We start from the raw sequence: 14,313 nt of genomic DNA, 5'->3' as shown, positions 1-14,313 counted from the left end.
ACGTTTCATTGTGACCTAGGCGAAGATGTACAGAACAGATCACTAGTGATACAGTCAGCGGTTCCTACACGTTTTCGTTCAACGCATCCATTGTGGTCATTTATTCTGCCCTCTCCCCGTGTCCCCTGTTGCCTTCCTCTTCCTGTCCTACCCCTCCACACCTGGCCCTTCAGATTGTGGACGGCTGACTAGTCTAACTCCAGTTGCTTCAGTTCCAGACCTAAAGGGGGGACAAGGAGCCCTGGGCTAAGAGGTTTCACCTATAATTTTTAGGACCAGTATGCCTTCTCTCTCTCTCTCTCTCCCCCTCTCATAATTTTGAGTTTTGCTCCACATATTTCTCCCAAGCTATCCAGGGCCTCTGCAATCCTTTCCAGAGCAGTTGGTGACGAGAGCTGGCACCATCTCATTCTTCTGGTCTCCCCTTGGCGGAGACTGAGGTTTCTGTGTTCATGAATCTATGGGGCTAGTCATTTCCACCTGTCTTTCCACAGGGAGAGAACAAGGCTCACACCTTACACGGCCACTCGGGAGCCCTTTTAAAGACCCTAGTTGTTACTCATCCAACTAGGATGTTGGACATTATTTCTCTGGACCAGCCGTTCTCAACCTGTGGGTCGTGACCCCTTTGGGGGAGGTCCAACGACCCTTTCACAGGGGTCGCCCGATTTCATAACAGTAGCAAAATGACAGTGATGAAGTAGCAAGGAAAATAATTTTATGATTGGGGGGGTCATCACAACAGGAGGAACTGTATTAGAGGGTCGCGGCATTTGGAAGGTTGAGAATCACTATTCTAGATCATTTGCTGCAATAGCCTTGGTGTCCAAACCCCCCCCACAAAAACAAACAAACAAACAAACAAACAAAGCAGGATCCTGACCCACCCCATGCTTCATGTTCAAGTTCATGTTAAGAGGTTTCTCCTGTGCGTCTGTGAAACTGATAAATCTGTATCGTGCGTGGTGTTTTCGTTTTTGTTTCTCTTCGAACTAGGTCATCTCATGCCCCCACCATGGGTCATAAAGTGGTTGTGTTCGACATCGCTGCCATCCGAGGCTTGTGGGAAACTCGCGTCCGGAAGCACAAAGCTTGGCAGAAGAAGGAGGCAGACCGGCTGCAGAGAAGTGCCCTGGAGAAGTGTGTGTCCTGTCCTGACTAGGGGCTGGGGAGGAGCGGGAGCAGGGGCGGTGAGGCGCAGGTGCAGGCCGGCAGAGCGCATGAGCCCTCACTGTGAGCGCACTGAGAATTCTCCTCTCCCGTAACCCCCAAACCAAACCAAACCTGTTGTCCTGAGTTCCCTGGGACTGGTGTGGGCCCCCCACCCGCCAACTGCGTTACACGGAAGAGCTGTTCCCTTGAGTTTTTCGTGCCCAGGACTGACCTCCAGGGTGCTTCTGTAGGGCGTTGAACCGCCAACCTTGAGGTGGGTGGAAAGCAAATCATCTTTGCCGCCCACGGAGATCATGCCCCACCATGAGGACAGCGCCTGCACCCAGGTGGCAGGATGGGCTGCTGTGGGTGGGTGAAGATCACTTGCCCCCAGCTGCCTTGGGGCTGCTAACCGCAAGGTCAGCAGTTTGAAACCACTGGCCAGTCTGAAAGGGACAAGATGCTTTCTACTCCCGTAAAGAATTACAGTTTCCAAAACCCACTGGGGCAGTCCGACCCTGTCCCATCTGGTCGGGTCTGTGTGAGTCAGTTTTGACTCGGTGACAGTGAGTCTCGTTTTGGGGTTTGTTAAACTTGCATGTTTTAACATCAAGCAGTCATGTATGTTGCCACGACAATCAGTTTCAACTCATTCTTTTCTTCTTTTTTTTTAACTGCTGCCTCCCTCGGCCGTGGGTGTAGGATAAAGGAGGAGTGGAATTTCGTGGCCGAGTGCAGGAGGAAAGGCATCCCCCAAGCTGAGTACTGCAAGAACGGCCACGTAGACACGAGCGTCAGGCTTCTGGAGAAGATCGAAAGGAATTCTCGGGCCTGGCTGGGTCCGCGGTCCCAGGAGAGGCAGAAGAGGCGGAATCCGTTTGTGTTCGAGCTCTGGGGACCGCAGTGGAAGGTAAGCGGAGGCGAGGCGCCCTCTGCAGTCAGCGACTGCGCAGTGCAGCGGGGCCGATGGCCGCTAAGCGAACCCTCAGCCGTGCCTTTGGGTGGAATGGGCCTTGCCTGCGGAGTGGGAGGAGCGCCAAGCCGGCCTGCCAGCTCTCTGCTGCCTGAATCTTCGTAGCCACCCATAGGACAGGGGGCTCCCTTTGGTCCCCGCAGGGAAGAGCTGGGACCCCACCTGCCCTTCCTTTCCCAGGAGTCCCGGTCCAGATGGAAGGTGCTTAATTTTGCTGTTTTTCCTCGGCACTCTGAGAGACCTCACTTAAACATGACTGGGCCTGCCTTTATCGGACGCCCTTAAGCGGGTGATGGTTTTGCTGACTTGTTACCATGCGGCAGAAATCCCCCCGGTTTTCCTGTCCTGAGATCCAGAGGTCAGGACCCCCAGTGGACACCCACCCACTCAACCCATGGCCATCGAGTTGACCGGTTCCTCTCAGGGGTCCAAGACTGCAGCTCTTCATGGGAGCAGACAGCCACCTCCCTCTGCCGCCGAACAGCTGGCAGGCATGGAATGGGATCTTGATCCCTTCGGTGGTGCTGAGGGCACCCTGCCCCACCCCCACCACTCGCTAGTGGGGGTTTGTCTCTGGGTGGGGGGACAGCGGAGAGAGAAGGACGAGTCGCTTGTTCAGAGAAGCCTCTTCATCTCAGAACAGAGAGGCTGTTGGGACTTGGCCTCCATCTCGTCTCACGGGGCCCTGTGCGGACCTGGGCACTGAATGTCTGGGATGATTCTGAGGCCGTCCTGTTAGGCGCCGTGTGACCGGATCACTTTCCTCCTCTGTCTTTCTGTCCCTGTCCGTTATGGTAAAATGAAGCAGAGGGTTTTCTAAGGACGGACTGCGAGCATCTTCTCTTAGCCTCCCTGGTTAGGCACCCAGCCTGCTGAAACTGGGTGAGCTGATGGGGGGCAGCCTCTTGGGTCTACTCTCTCTTGCATTCCCAACGTGGAATGCTCAGCGGGTCCCTGGGCACTGTCATGTCTGTGGCCAGAAGCGGGACATTTGTGGATTTTTAATTAAATGCTGTGGGTAACTCATTGTCACGTGCTATCACCCAGCATGGTGTTGAGCCTCCAGCACCCGCCGTAGGGGATCGCGCAGTCCACCTGGAGGGTTTAAGCGGCCAGGCGTCCTCTCGGCTCACAGACTTCCTTTGGAAACTTCTTCCTTCCAAGTGCTTCTCGTGAATGCCGTGGATGGAAAGGCGGAGTGCCTTGTGCAAGTGGTGCAAATGGCGAATGTGCTCGAGGATGCTGGCGGCAATGCTGGAGGCTCCAGCCCACCCGTGGGTGCCTGACCCACTTCTGGACAGTCAGCCACGGAGAGTCCTCTGGAGCCTGGTTCTGTTTCGATGCATGTGGGTGACCAAGAGGTGGAGCGGATTCTAAGGCAACATTCTCTGGTGTGCGCGTGCGCTAGGTTAGTGGGCTAAGAAGTGGAAGGACGCAGAGCTGACCCAGCAGGCTGGTGGGAGGCCCCGTTGTGAACTGGCTACCTGTGCTAGTCCGGTTGGCTAGAGAAACAAACCCAGGGAGACTCGTGTGTATTAGAAAGAGCTTCGGGGTGTTGGAACCTGAGGTCTTTTAAGGGAAAAGGGAGAAAGGTGCTGTGATAGATGAGTGGTGTCTGCTTGGGCTTTGGAAGTTACGTACGTCTTCATGCCAGACATTTGTAATTAGGCATGAACAAATATCAGCCTGCCTTTCAGTGCTGCCTTTAGAATAAATTACACAAAGTAGAGGTAGAAAAAAAAAAAGGAAAAAGAGCTTTATATGAAAGTACAGTTGTATATTGAGAAAACGTCCCAGCCCAGTCCAGGTCAAGTCCATAAGCCCGATATGAGTCCATATATCTGTTACCATCTATACATTCTCCTTCAGACTCATGCAGCACATGCAATGATTCTGAATGCAGGAAGAAAGAGTACAGGCCAGTGGGTGGAAAGTCTTGTGGATCCAGTGTCGGTGGAAGCCTCTCAGTGCTGGCAGGGGTCTCCATGTGACTTGTCCAACCCCAGGGCTCTGGCTCCGTCAGTGTAGCACATCTGGCTTGTCAGCGGGAAGACAAAACACAGAGCATTGATACAGAGAGTGTGCCTCTGGCCTCCAGGGAGCTATTTGTAGCCTCTGTGCCTTGAAAACGAGGTCATCAAGCTGCGACCTGATTGACAGGCTAGACTCCACCCCTTTGCAAATTGACAGATGATGTAACTACAACACTACCTGTTATCCCTCCTCAATCCCCCAATCTGGCTGCCTTATCCTGACGGGACCCATCTCTAGTGGGCGCTTCAGTGACTGTTTAATCCCAGAGGTTGCGTCCCAGCCTTACCTCTGCAAGGGAGGAGTGAGCAAGTCCATCGTAGAGGGCTCGCTTGGTAAGGGGGTTCGGGCCTTGAACTTCAACCACCGCCCCTGTGGAAAGAGTCTGCAGGTGCATGCGGCCGTGGGGCTTCCACGGGGACTGAGTGGAGAGATCTACCTTTGCTCCTTGGGAGTGTGGTTTTAGCAGCTTAGGGCAGCTACTGGGTGGTGCATTGCCACCGCAGGGCCCGATGTGGGGAGAGCAGCATCCCTGTCACCCGTCACCCCAGTCGGAAGCCAGGAGTGCCCCAGGTCCTGGGCCCTGGTTTCATCAACTTTCAGATGGACCTCGGTGTGATCTCTTTCAAGGACAACTTGAGCTTTTAAAACATCTGCACCTTCTTCTCTTGACCCCCCCAAAGCCTCAATTTCATCAGCTTAGAATTCCTTTGTCCCAGGTTCCCTAGTCATTGCCATCGAGTGAATAGTTGACGCTTAGTGACCCCACGTGACAGGGCTGCCCATAGAATTTTCTAGGCTGGGGTCCTTATGGGAGCCGAGCCTCAGGTGGCTCCCTTGGAACCGCGGGGTGTGTTCAAACCACCAACCTTCAGGTAGACGCTGAGTGCTTAGCTGTGGTCCCTCTAGGGCTCCTTTTCATTCCTTACCACAAAGGCACAGAGACACGTGGAAATCTGGCCCCGCACATATGAGGGGTGGGTCAAGTATCTCTAAAAGTAACTTCAGAATAAGGGATCCGCAGCCCGGCCTTTAAAATCTAAAGCATGGATGGATTCTCCTTTCAGAAGATACTAGATTATGTAAACAAATGGTGCGTGCGCTGTGGCTGCAGGGATTTGTACTTCCTTTTAGAAATAGCATACGCAGCTGGCTTTTAAATCTAAAGGCCCTCATTGTTGGTTTAATAGCAGTGCAGCGTGGCCTGGCGGGGTGCCCACTGCCCCTCAGCCGCCACGGGTGCGGGAACCGGTTCTGACCGAGGCAATGTCACTCTGTTGCAGGAGCTCCCAGATTCGTTGAAGGAGCAGACACACCTGAAGGAATGGCACATAGACAGTACCCTGATTCAAATCATTCCAAGCTACATCGAGCTGTTTACTGCGATGAGAGTTCTGGATCTGCCCCAAAACCAACTCTCAGCTCTGCCAGCGGAAATTGGTATGTGGCTCAGGCTCTCTGCTGTGGTGACACAGCCTCATGGGGACACGTGTTCAGGAACGTGCTTTTGCACACGCTAAGATTCCTTGGCAGAATACAGCTTCGTCACCGAAAGTGCTCAAATCCCTTGGCTATTCCATGTTTTAGTTTGATTACCACATAGATCCTGTGACTGCCTTCTCCCCACCCCCCACCCCCTTTATCTGTAGTTTTAAAGGCATGTTCTCTGTGTTTTGTGAAGGAGTTTTGATCTCGTGCCGTGCTGCCTTACAGAATTGCTGAGGCCCGGGGGAAGGCCACAAGGGAGGAGTTGGGGAAAGGCAGCCAACAGACAAAAATATCCTTTCCCCCACTTTTAGGACACTTATTATATTTTTGATCATTGTATTTTTTATTGTTGTAAAAGTACAGAGAACATAGATTTTGCCAATTCTGCATTTTTCCCCATGTGTACAATTCAATAAGACCAAATACATCAACGATACCGTGCGACCACCACCAGTTTCCACTACTGAATTTCCCATCCCCCAAACAAGAGCTCAGTGCTACCTCAACAGTGGTTTTCTCCTTATCCTGCCTGTTCCTGGTAACCACTATTTAAGTTCCCCTCCCTACCCTTGTCAGGGCAGTGATTCTGTGATCTTGTCATTGATTCGTCACGTCATTAAGAATAGTAGTGAATGGTCCTCCCAATTCCTTTGTGAAAAGGCCAGGCGTTACCATGATGTAGAAGAGTTATTGACATTGTTTTTACAAATCGAAATATCATAAAGTATTGTGATTCCTTAACCTGTCCTTGGGCTCTAGAAACAAGACGATTTATCCCTCATTGGATGACATTCCCTTTCCTGGAAATTAGTTCTGAGGGCCCTGGAAGACTAGGCAGTAAGTAGTCAACCTTTTGTTTCAGTTGGAAAAGACCGTAGGGGATTTCCATGAAGGAAAGGACCAGTTGTGTGAAAGGGGGCATGCTGGACCTATGACACCTTAGGTGTTTTTGTGTGGGTGATGCTAGATCCCGGAGACACCAAAGACTGTTCTGATAGAGCCTCGGGCTCAGGATGCTGACTCCGCAAGAGTACTGTCAGAAAGATATCCATGGATTCACCTACATTTTTAAAGGGCAACTCATTCACACATCACTGATACATTTCTTGAGTTGCCCGTTAGTGAGTCAAGTTGCCCCCGAGAGCTCCTCATTCCCGCTCTGATAAGAAGGGATTGATCCAGCATTCAAGTGTTTTGTTTATGTGTTATAGTGAGAACCCCATCACTGCTTTGTCTCTTCAGGTACAGAAGTAGACATCTTGACAAGGGACCCCCAAACCTGCCATTCATTTTATTTTTATGTACATTCCTAGATACTCTACTCCACTTTGCCCTTTTTTATCCTTCTTTCCTGAACTAAGCCCATTTGTTTGCTCCACAGCACCCTATTCTGGGCACAGGGCTGTCCTATTGTGTTAGTTTGAGTAGACTAGAGAAATAAACTCATGGACACTGATACATGTATAAGAAAGAGGTTTATATACAAGAGCAATTGAACATCAAGAAAACATCCCAGCCTAGTCCAGATCAAGTCCATAGGTCCGATATTAGCCCATATGTCTGATACCAATCTATAAGGTCCTCTCAGACTCATGCAAAACAGGCAATGACGCTGAATGCAGGAAGATCACAGGTCAGTGGGTGGCAAGTCTTGTGGATCCAGTGGCAGTGGAAGCCTCTCAGTGCTGGCATGAGTCTCCACATAGCTCATCCAGCTCCAGGACGCTAGCTCTATCAGCCTCTCTCCATGTGTCTTCTCCACAGAGATGTCTCGCAGGGAGTGAGCCGAGAGAGAGATGTGTCTCTCCTCTCCAAGGAGGAAAATCAGGATTTCCAGAATCCTCAGGAGAAGACCATGCCCACACAGAGGCCTCATTGGTTATATCTTGAGTGACAGGCTAGACTCCACCCCTTCATTCTTAATCCTCAAATTGACAAATGATTATAGAACTACCACACACACACCATATTTAGAACACACACTGTGTTCACCCCGCCACCAACTCTGGCTCATTGCCCTGAACCCACAGTGCAATGCTCTGCTGTGCCATGGGGCCTCATGTCACTGGTAGGAAAACGCTTGTACATGGTCCCCCAAGTCTCTGCTGTCTGCTGGTGGCCTCTGCTGGCAGTCACCCTCCTTGGAGCACGCAGGAATTGCCGCTCTGTCAGCTTTAGGCTTTACAGTGCTTGGCACAACCGGCGTGTCTGGCACTGCAAAGGGCAGGCCAAATAAATACATATGAAAGGAATAGATGACCAACTGTGGGATGCATCCAGAACATATGTGTGGAAAACCCCCCAGAAAGTCATTAGAAAGACAACGAAGGAAGACAAGACTGACGTGAACGTCTGAAGAGACTCGGGAACTTGTCAGTCAATGGTCTCAGCCCATCTCCTTGACAGAGATGGTGGGCCCCTCAGCTATGGGGATAAACGTGTTCCCTAAGATCACGGTGTTGGCAAACAGTATGAAATATACCACGGACTGTTAGAAGAATGAACAGGTCTATCTCGGGAGCGGTATCCCTCGAGTGTTCCTTGGAGGCGAGGATTGTACGATTTCATCTCGTGCACTTTGGACATGTTATTCGGATGGACTAGTCCCTTCTGTGATGGACACAGTGACTGTGACCATGCAAGCATAGGCATGATTGTGACGATGGCACCAGACCAGGCCGTCTTCCATTCGGTTGTCCCTGGGGACACTATGAATTGGAACCAACTGGAGGGCACTTCACAATAATAGCAATTGACTCAATCAACTAGGCGTTTTAGGCTCCACGTGGCATCTACTGAAAAGCAGCCACCGACCGACAAGTGGACTGATAGCGGAACAGGCACGTTGCCTGTGCCAGCTTTCTGGTGGCTCCGGGGGTAAGCATTCAGCTGCCAACCAAAAGGTCAGTGGCTCAAACCACCAGCTGCTTCATGGGAGACAGGACTGGCAATCTGCTTCTTGTAAAGGTGACAGCCAAGAGGTTGTTCTACTCTGTCCTGTCAGGTCACTCCTTGTAAGTCAGAAGTAACTTGATGACCCTACCACAACAGCTTTTAGAAAAATTGTTGTCGCCGAGTAAAACAGTAAAACAATATGCCCATTCATAATAACAGCAGTCGAATATGACAGAGGGAGAAGTATCAGAGCATAAATCACGAACACCCAGTTTGTAGAAGGCCGTGGAGGGCAGTGGGAGGCCAAACCCACCTGCAGAGCGTCCACTCGGATTCAGCCGCTGGCAGACCCCCACTAGCCATCGGCAAGGGGCTCCATCAGCTTTACTATCAGGTTGGGATCCTTGTCATTGTGATTATACTGGATCAAACTGGATACTTGGTCAATTGACTTCCCTCTTGACCCCACCTGAACTTCTAGGAGCAGGTATTTCTTGCTAGTTCCCAAACAACATTTTCTTCCCTGGCATTTTAAATATTCACAGTGGTCTTTTCTTTCTTATGCACTGTGTGTACTTGTATCTTTGTATTATTACTAGTTTGCCCTGTCCACTTTATTTTGTTTGTTTTTTATTGCTCCTGTTGGGTTCTCTAGTTTGTGAAGCACAGAAGGAGTAGATGCATAGAGATGTTAAGAACTGATACAAGTTATAGGGGAGGTAGGCTTGAGGGGCTGGAGATGGGGAGGGGGTGGAGACAGGGGTGTGAGCGCAATGTCTGTACGAGGGGGGAGGGAGTACTAGAACCAACAGTGATTACACAACTCATGTTAAAAGCGATTTAATCCTTGGGGGTGGGCGGAAAGAAAGTGTTCTAAAATTGATTGTGGTTAGGATTGGACAACTCTTCTTGATATGATTAAACTATTGAATAAAACAGTTAAAAAATACACCGATTCAACACTGTATAATTCATGACACTGATCACAGTTTGGAGTTGGGCAGCAGCAGCACACCCCTCCCCCCAGCCCCCTCTGCGGAGTTGTTCCTCCCTCATTTACATACACTCACTTCCTCCTCAAATCTTTTGTGTTGCGACTGTCATTTTGATTCCAAATAGATCCTTCTTAAAAGAGCATGATGCTCAAGGCAGACATTTTTTACTGGTTCAGCTAGATTGTTGTTTGGGTTTAAGAAGACTTCAGGGGGTATATCTGGCTTAAGGTTTAAAGATGATCTCAGGGCAATGGTTTCAGGGGGCTCCAGCAAGTGCGGAGTCCAGGAGAATTTGAAATCCTGTCCTGCACTCTTTCCGTTTTGGTCAGCTTCTTCGGTGGAGTCTTTGATTAGAATAACAACTGCTTTTAAAAATGAAACAATTGCCTGTTATTCTCTGTTTGTTCAGGTCCTGCCTAAGAGATTTGCAACATATTCTTTATGAAGAGTGATATGTTATAATTAAATCAATGCCAATATGAAACCAAAGATAAATGGTGCATGCCATGCCTTCTCTACACAATCTGACCCTTTGAATCATTTGCCTTCTATGTAGAGTTTGATGCGGATTTCTGAATCCACCTGAAGGCCACCAGGAGACTCACTGGGCACAGTGTTTTCTAGAAGCTGTGTCACTCTTCCACGCCCATTTTTAAAGTCAGGTATTTTAGGAGGGGCTTACATTTTGCCTTCTCTGGGTACTGGACTCAGATCCCCGGTACTCACTTCAATGAAGGTTTTGTGAATGGTTAAGTTGAGTAAGATCAGGGGCTAAAATCTTCCGGACACAAGATAAGTAGAGGTTTACTAAAGAGCCCCTAGACAACAAATACAACATGACGCTTACTACCTTTCCCATCAATATGTATGCGAATGCTCCTCACCTAGGTCTGACAAGCCTTGAAGGACGTCTCTGATGTTTAACTCTTTCAGGGTGTCTGAAGAACCTGAAGGAACTCAATGTGAGTTTCAACCACCTGAAAAGCATTCCCCCGGAAGTGGGAGACTGTGAAAATCTGGAGAAAGTGGATTTTTCCGGAAACCTCGACTTGACTGAGCTCCCCTTTGAAGTGAGCAACAAACATTTCTGCACTATGCTTTCTTTTTATTCGGACAACAACCTGGTTATCATACGGGGGAAGAAAGTTAAAAAGACTATTTCATGAATGTACTACATTGTTTTGGTGATGAGTTGAATCACCTTATACCAGCTATGATAAGATCCTTTAAAAATGTGCTTATACAAGGCAAGGGACTGAATTTAAACTCAGAAACACTAACTATCAAAGAGAAATGAGGTAAAGCATCATATTTTCTTTCTTTCTTTTTTTTTAACTAATGAAGTTTTATGGACAAATCTCATCATTCCATTCACACACAATTCTGTTGTTCAGTGCCCTTGACAGGAGTTGTACAATCATCAATGCGATCAGCTCCCCGTCCCCCAGCCCCACCCCTGCTTCTGTAGTATTAAGTGGGGGGGGGCAGCCCCCCAGCACTACTACTCATGGGTTTAGTAATGCACAATTGTACGGTTGAGATATAAATTTTATATTAAAGTCATCGAGAGCATGAGCGGTAGAAGAGATATTATATTAATGCAGACACATTACATGGTAGCATTGCTCACCTCAGCCCAGCTTGGTGGTCCATGTGGAGAGAGGGGGAAGGGAAGGATGACGGGAAAGGGAACAAGGGAGAGAGGACAGGAGAGGAGAGGGGGAAGAGTGACCAGCCAGAGGCCAGAGAGAGCTCTCTATTGCTAACCCAGGCCTATATACCTTTTGGGGCCATGCCAGCCCACTAATTACAGGTAGAGACATCCGTCACAGGGAGGGGTTGCACTACAGGTTACACAGTAATGAGAAGGGGTGGTCTAGGGACATACACGCAATAGGAAGAGGAGGGATTGGGGTATGCATGTGACAAGATGGGCGGATCCTAGATTTAGGATGGCAGCTTAACTTTGACCTGTTCCCTGGGTCTCCATGGGAACCATTATCAGTAGGGTGTAAACCCCACCTACAGGAACCAAGCTAATGGTCCCAAGCCTTAGCTCATTGTCCCCAGCAGCAGGGAGCAAGCCCACCCCTTGGTCTGGGGACTGACTCTTCAGGGGGGGGGGCGGGGGGAGAATGCCTGTCATCTACCTCCCCCCACATGCTTCTCTTCCCATACTGTCAGGGAACTGTCACGCCAACATCACACTTTCATGCACAATATGATTATTCTCATTTAATGTTCAATACTTATTGTCTGTAATGCAGAGCTAGATTTATTTATCTGTCGTGGTGGATTTGTAAATAAATGAAAGGGATAAACAATTTTAAAGTACTCCTAACAGAACGTACAGATGACTGGAGACATTATTCCCTGCCGTCCAGTCGATGCTGACTCACAGCAACCGGACCGGACAGGGTGAGACTGCCCCTGTGGGTTTCCAATACTGTAACTCTCTACGGGAGCGGGGAGCCTCATCTTTCTCTCACAGAGTGGCTGGTGGTTTCGAACTGCTGACTTTCAATTAGCATCCCAACTCATAATCCACTATGCCAGAGATAGGATTTAAGAAATCCACTTAAAGTTTTTTTTTTTTAATTAAGTTAGTTGAGCCTTTATTAGCTGGAAAAATAATTTCAAATAATCTTCTGGCAAAATGGAGCCGATGAAAGTGCACAGTATTTTTTTAACTGTCCAAACTCAACCAGCTTGTTGCGCTAAAGATGGGATAAGATCTCTTACCTGCTGGAGAAGAAGAAAGAAAAGGGGTGGGTCCTAAGTTGGTCTTGATCTTCCTGATGAGACAGTTAGAAACTCGAGGTTGAATTAGGTGTGCCCCAACATCTCCCTCCGTGGGGTCTTCACCATCTCATCGCTGGCTCCAGGCTCGTTTCTCTACATTCCAAACGTGGAGGGAAATGAGGATGTGCCCGTTCAGTAGAATGGATGTTGCCTGTCTCATTAAAGCCAAGTCCTCACTATGGAATTGGGCTTCATAGATTGGGGCTCGAGTACACAGAGGCCTGAGTCGGCTGCTGTTTACATGTCCCACGGGGCACCGGGGGTGTAGTGGTTCTGGGTCACACTGGGATCCACAAGGGCAGCAGTTTGAAACCACCAGCCGCTCTTTAGGAGACAGACGAGGCTTCCTCCTGCTGTAAAGGGAAAGCCACGGTACGGTTCTACCCTGTCCTCTAGGCACGCTGTGAGTCCACGTGGGCTCCATGGCAGCGCGTTTGTTTTTTCTTGGCTTCTCTCTCAGTCATAACTACCAATTGACATACACCAGTCCAAGCCATGACGTACGTTCCCTACTTTATTTGGTATGCATTGATTCACGTTTGCGATAAACATGTATTGCGCAACGTGTTTTCGTTGTCGTGCTAAAAACAACAACATTAACCACAATAACCACAGACGGCTGACACAGACCATGGACTGTAGTGATACCTCGTCCTTTGTCACAGCGCTTGAAACGCAACTGTGATTCCTCTTGGGACTTTTGAAAACTCGGCCGTACGAAGCCCACTGCCGGTGAGTCGGTTCCGTCGCAGAGCGGATGAGCCCACGAGGTCCCCTATAGGACAGAGGAGAGATTCCCTATAGGGTTTCTAAGGCTGACAACTTTAGGGAGACCGACTGCCACATAGATCTTTCTCCAGCAGAACGGCTGATGGATTTGAACCACCCGACTTCCAGTTAGCAGTTGGGCCTTTAACCGCTGTGCCACGCGGGCTCCTTGCTGAGAACGTCGGTCATTCTGGCGCATAGTGACAGGACAGGGGAGAACTGGCCCAGCTCTTGAATGCTCCTCACCTAGGTCTGACAAGCCTTGAAGGACGTCTCTGATGTTTAACTCTTTCAGGGTGTCTGAAGAACCTGAAGGAACTCAATGTGAGTTTCAACCACCTGAAAAGCATTCCCCCGGAAGTGGGAGACTGTGAAAATCTGGAGAAAGTGGATTTTTCCGGAAACCTCGACTTGACTGAGCTCCCCTTTGAAGTGAGCAACAAACATTTCTGCACTATGCTTTCTTTTTATTCGGACAACAACCTGGTTATCATACGGGGGAAGAAAGTTAAAAAGACTATTTCATGAATGTACTACATTGTTTTGGTGATGAGTTGAATCACCTTATACCAGCTATGATAAGATCCTTTAAAAATGTGCTTATACAAGGCAAGGGACTGAATTTAAACTCAGAAACACTAACTATCAAAGAGAAATGAGGTAAAGCATCATATTTTCTTTCTTTCTTTTTTTTTAACTAATGAAGTTTTATGGACAAATCTCATCATTCCATTCACACACAATTCTGTTGTTCAGTGCCCTTGACAGGAGTTGTACAATCATCAATGCGATCAGCTCCCCGTCCCCCAGCCCCACCCCTGCTTCTGTAGTATTAAGTGGGGGGGGGCAGCCCCCCAGCACTACTACTCATGGGTTTAGTAATGCACAATTGTACGGTTGAGATATAAATTTTATATTAAAGTCATCGAGAGCATGAGCGGTAGAAGAGATATTATATTAATGCAGACACATTACATGGTAGCATTGCTCACCTCAGCCCAGCTTGGTGGTCCATGTGGAGAGAGGGGGAAGGGAAGGATGACGGGAAAGGGAACAAGGGAGAGAGGACAGGAGAGGAGAGGGGGAAGAGTGACCAGCCAGAGGCCAGAGAGAGCTCTCTATTGCTAACCCAGGCCTATATACCTTTTGGGGCCATGCCAGCCCACTAATTACAGGTAGAGACATCCGTCACAGGGAGGGGTTGCACTA

The 14,313-nt window shown here is 49.1% G+C and overlaps 1 protein-coding gene across 1 annotated transcript in view; it reads left to right on the top strand.

The window, feature by feature from the left end:
* LRRC2 (leucine rich repeat containing 2) overlaps nt 1–14,313 on the top strand; it is a 32,140-nt gene that overhangs the window by 5,526 nt on the left and 12,301 nt on the right. The window contains exons 2-5 of the mRNA XM_004703996.2: nt 997–1,140; nt 1,855–2,062; nt 5,440–5,596; nt 10,468–10,604. Coding sequence (XP_004704053.1) covers nt 1,016–1,140; nt 1,855–2,062; nt 5,440–5,596; nt 10,468–10,604 — 627 coding nt within the window. The 5' untranslated portion in view covers nt 997–1,015. The remainder of the gene's footprint in view (nt 1–996; nt 1,141–1,854; nt 2,063–5,439; nt 5,597–10,467; nt 10,605–14,313) is intronic.

This window comes from Echinops telfairi, unplaced genomic scaffold (genome assembly GCF_000313985.2).
Source record: "Echinops telfairi isolate 266 unplaced genomic scaffold, ASM31398v2 ScPeMD7_7420;HRSCAF=8458, whole genome shotgun sequence".
Classification (NCBI taxonomy): domain Eukaryota; kingdom Metazoa; phylum Chordata; class Mammalia; order Afrosoricida; family Tenrecidae; genus Echinops; species Echinops telfairi.
This window is presented reverse-complemented; position numbering and strand designations above follow the sequence as displayed.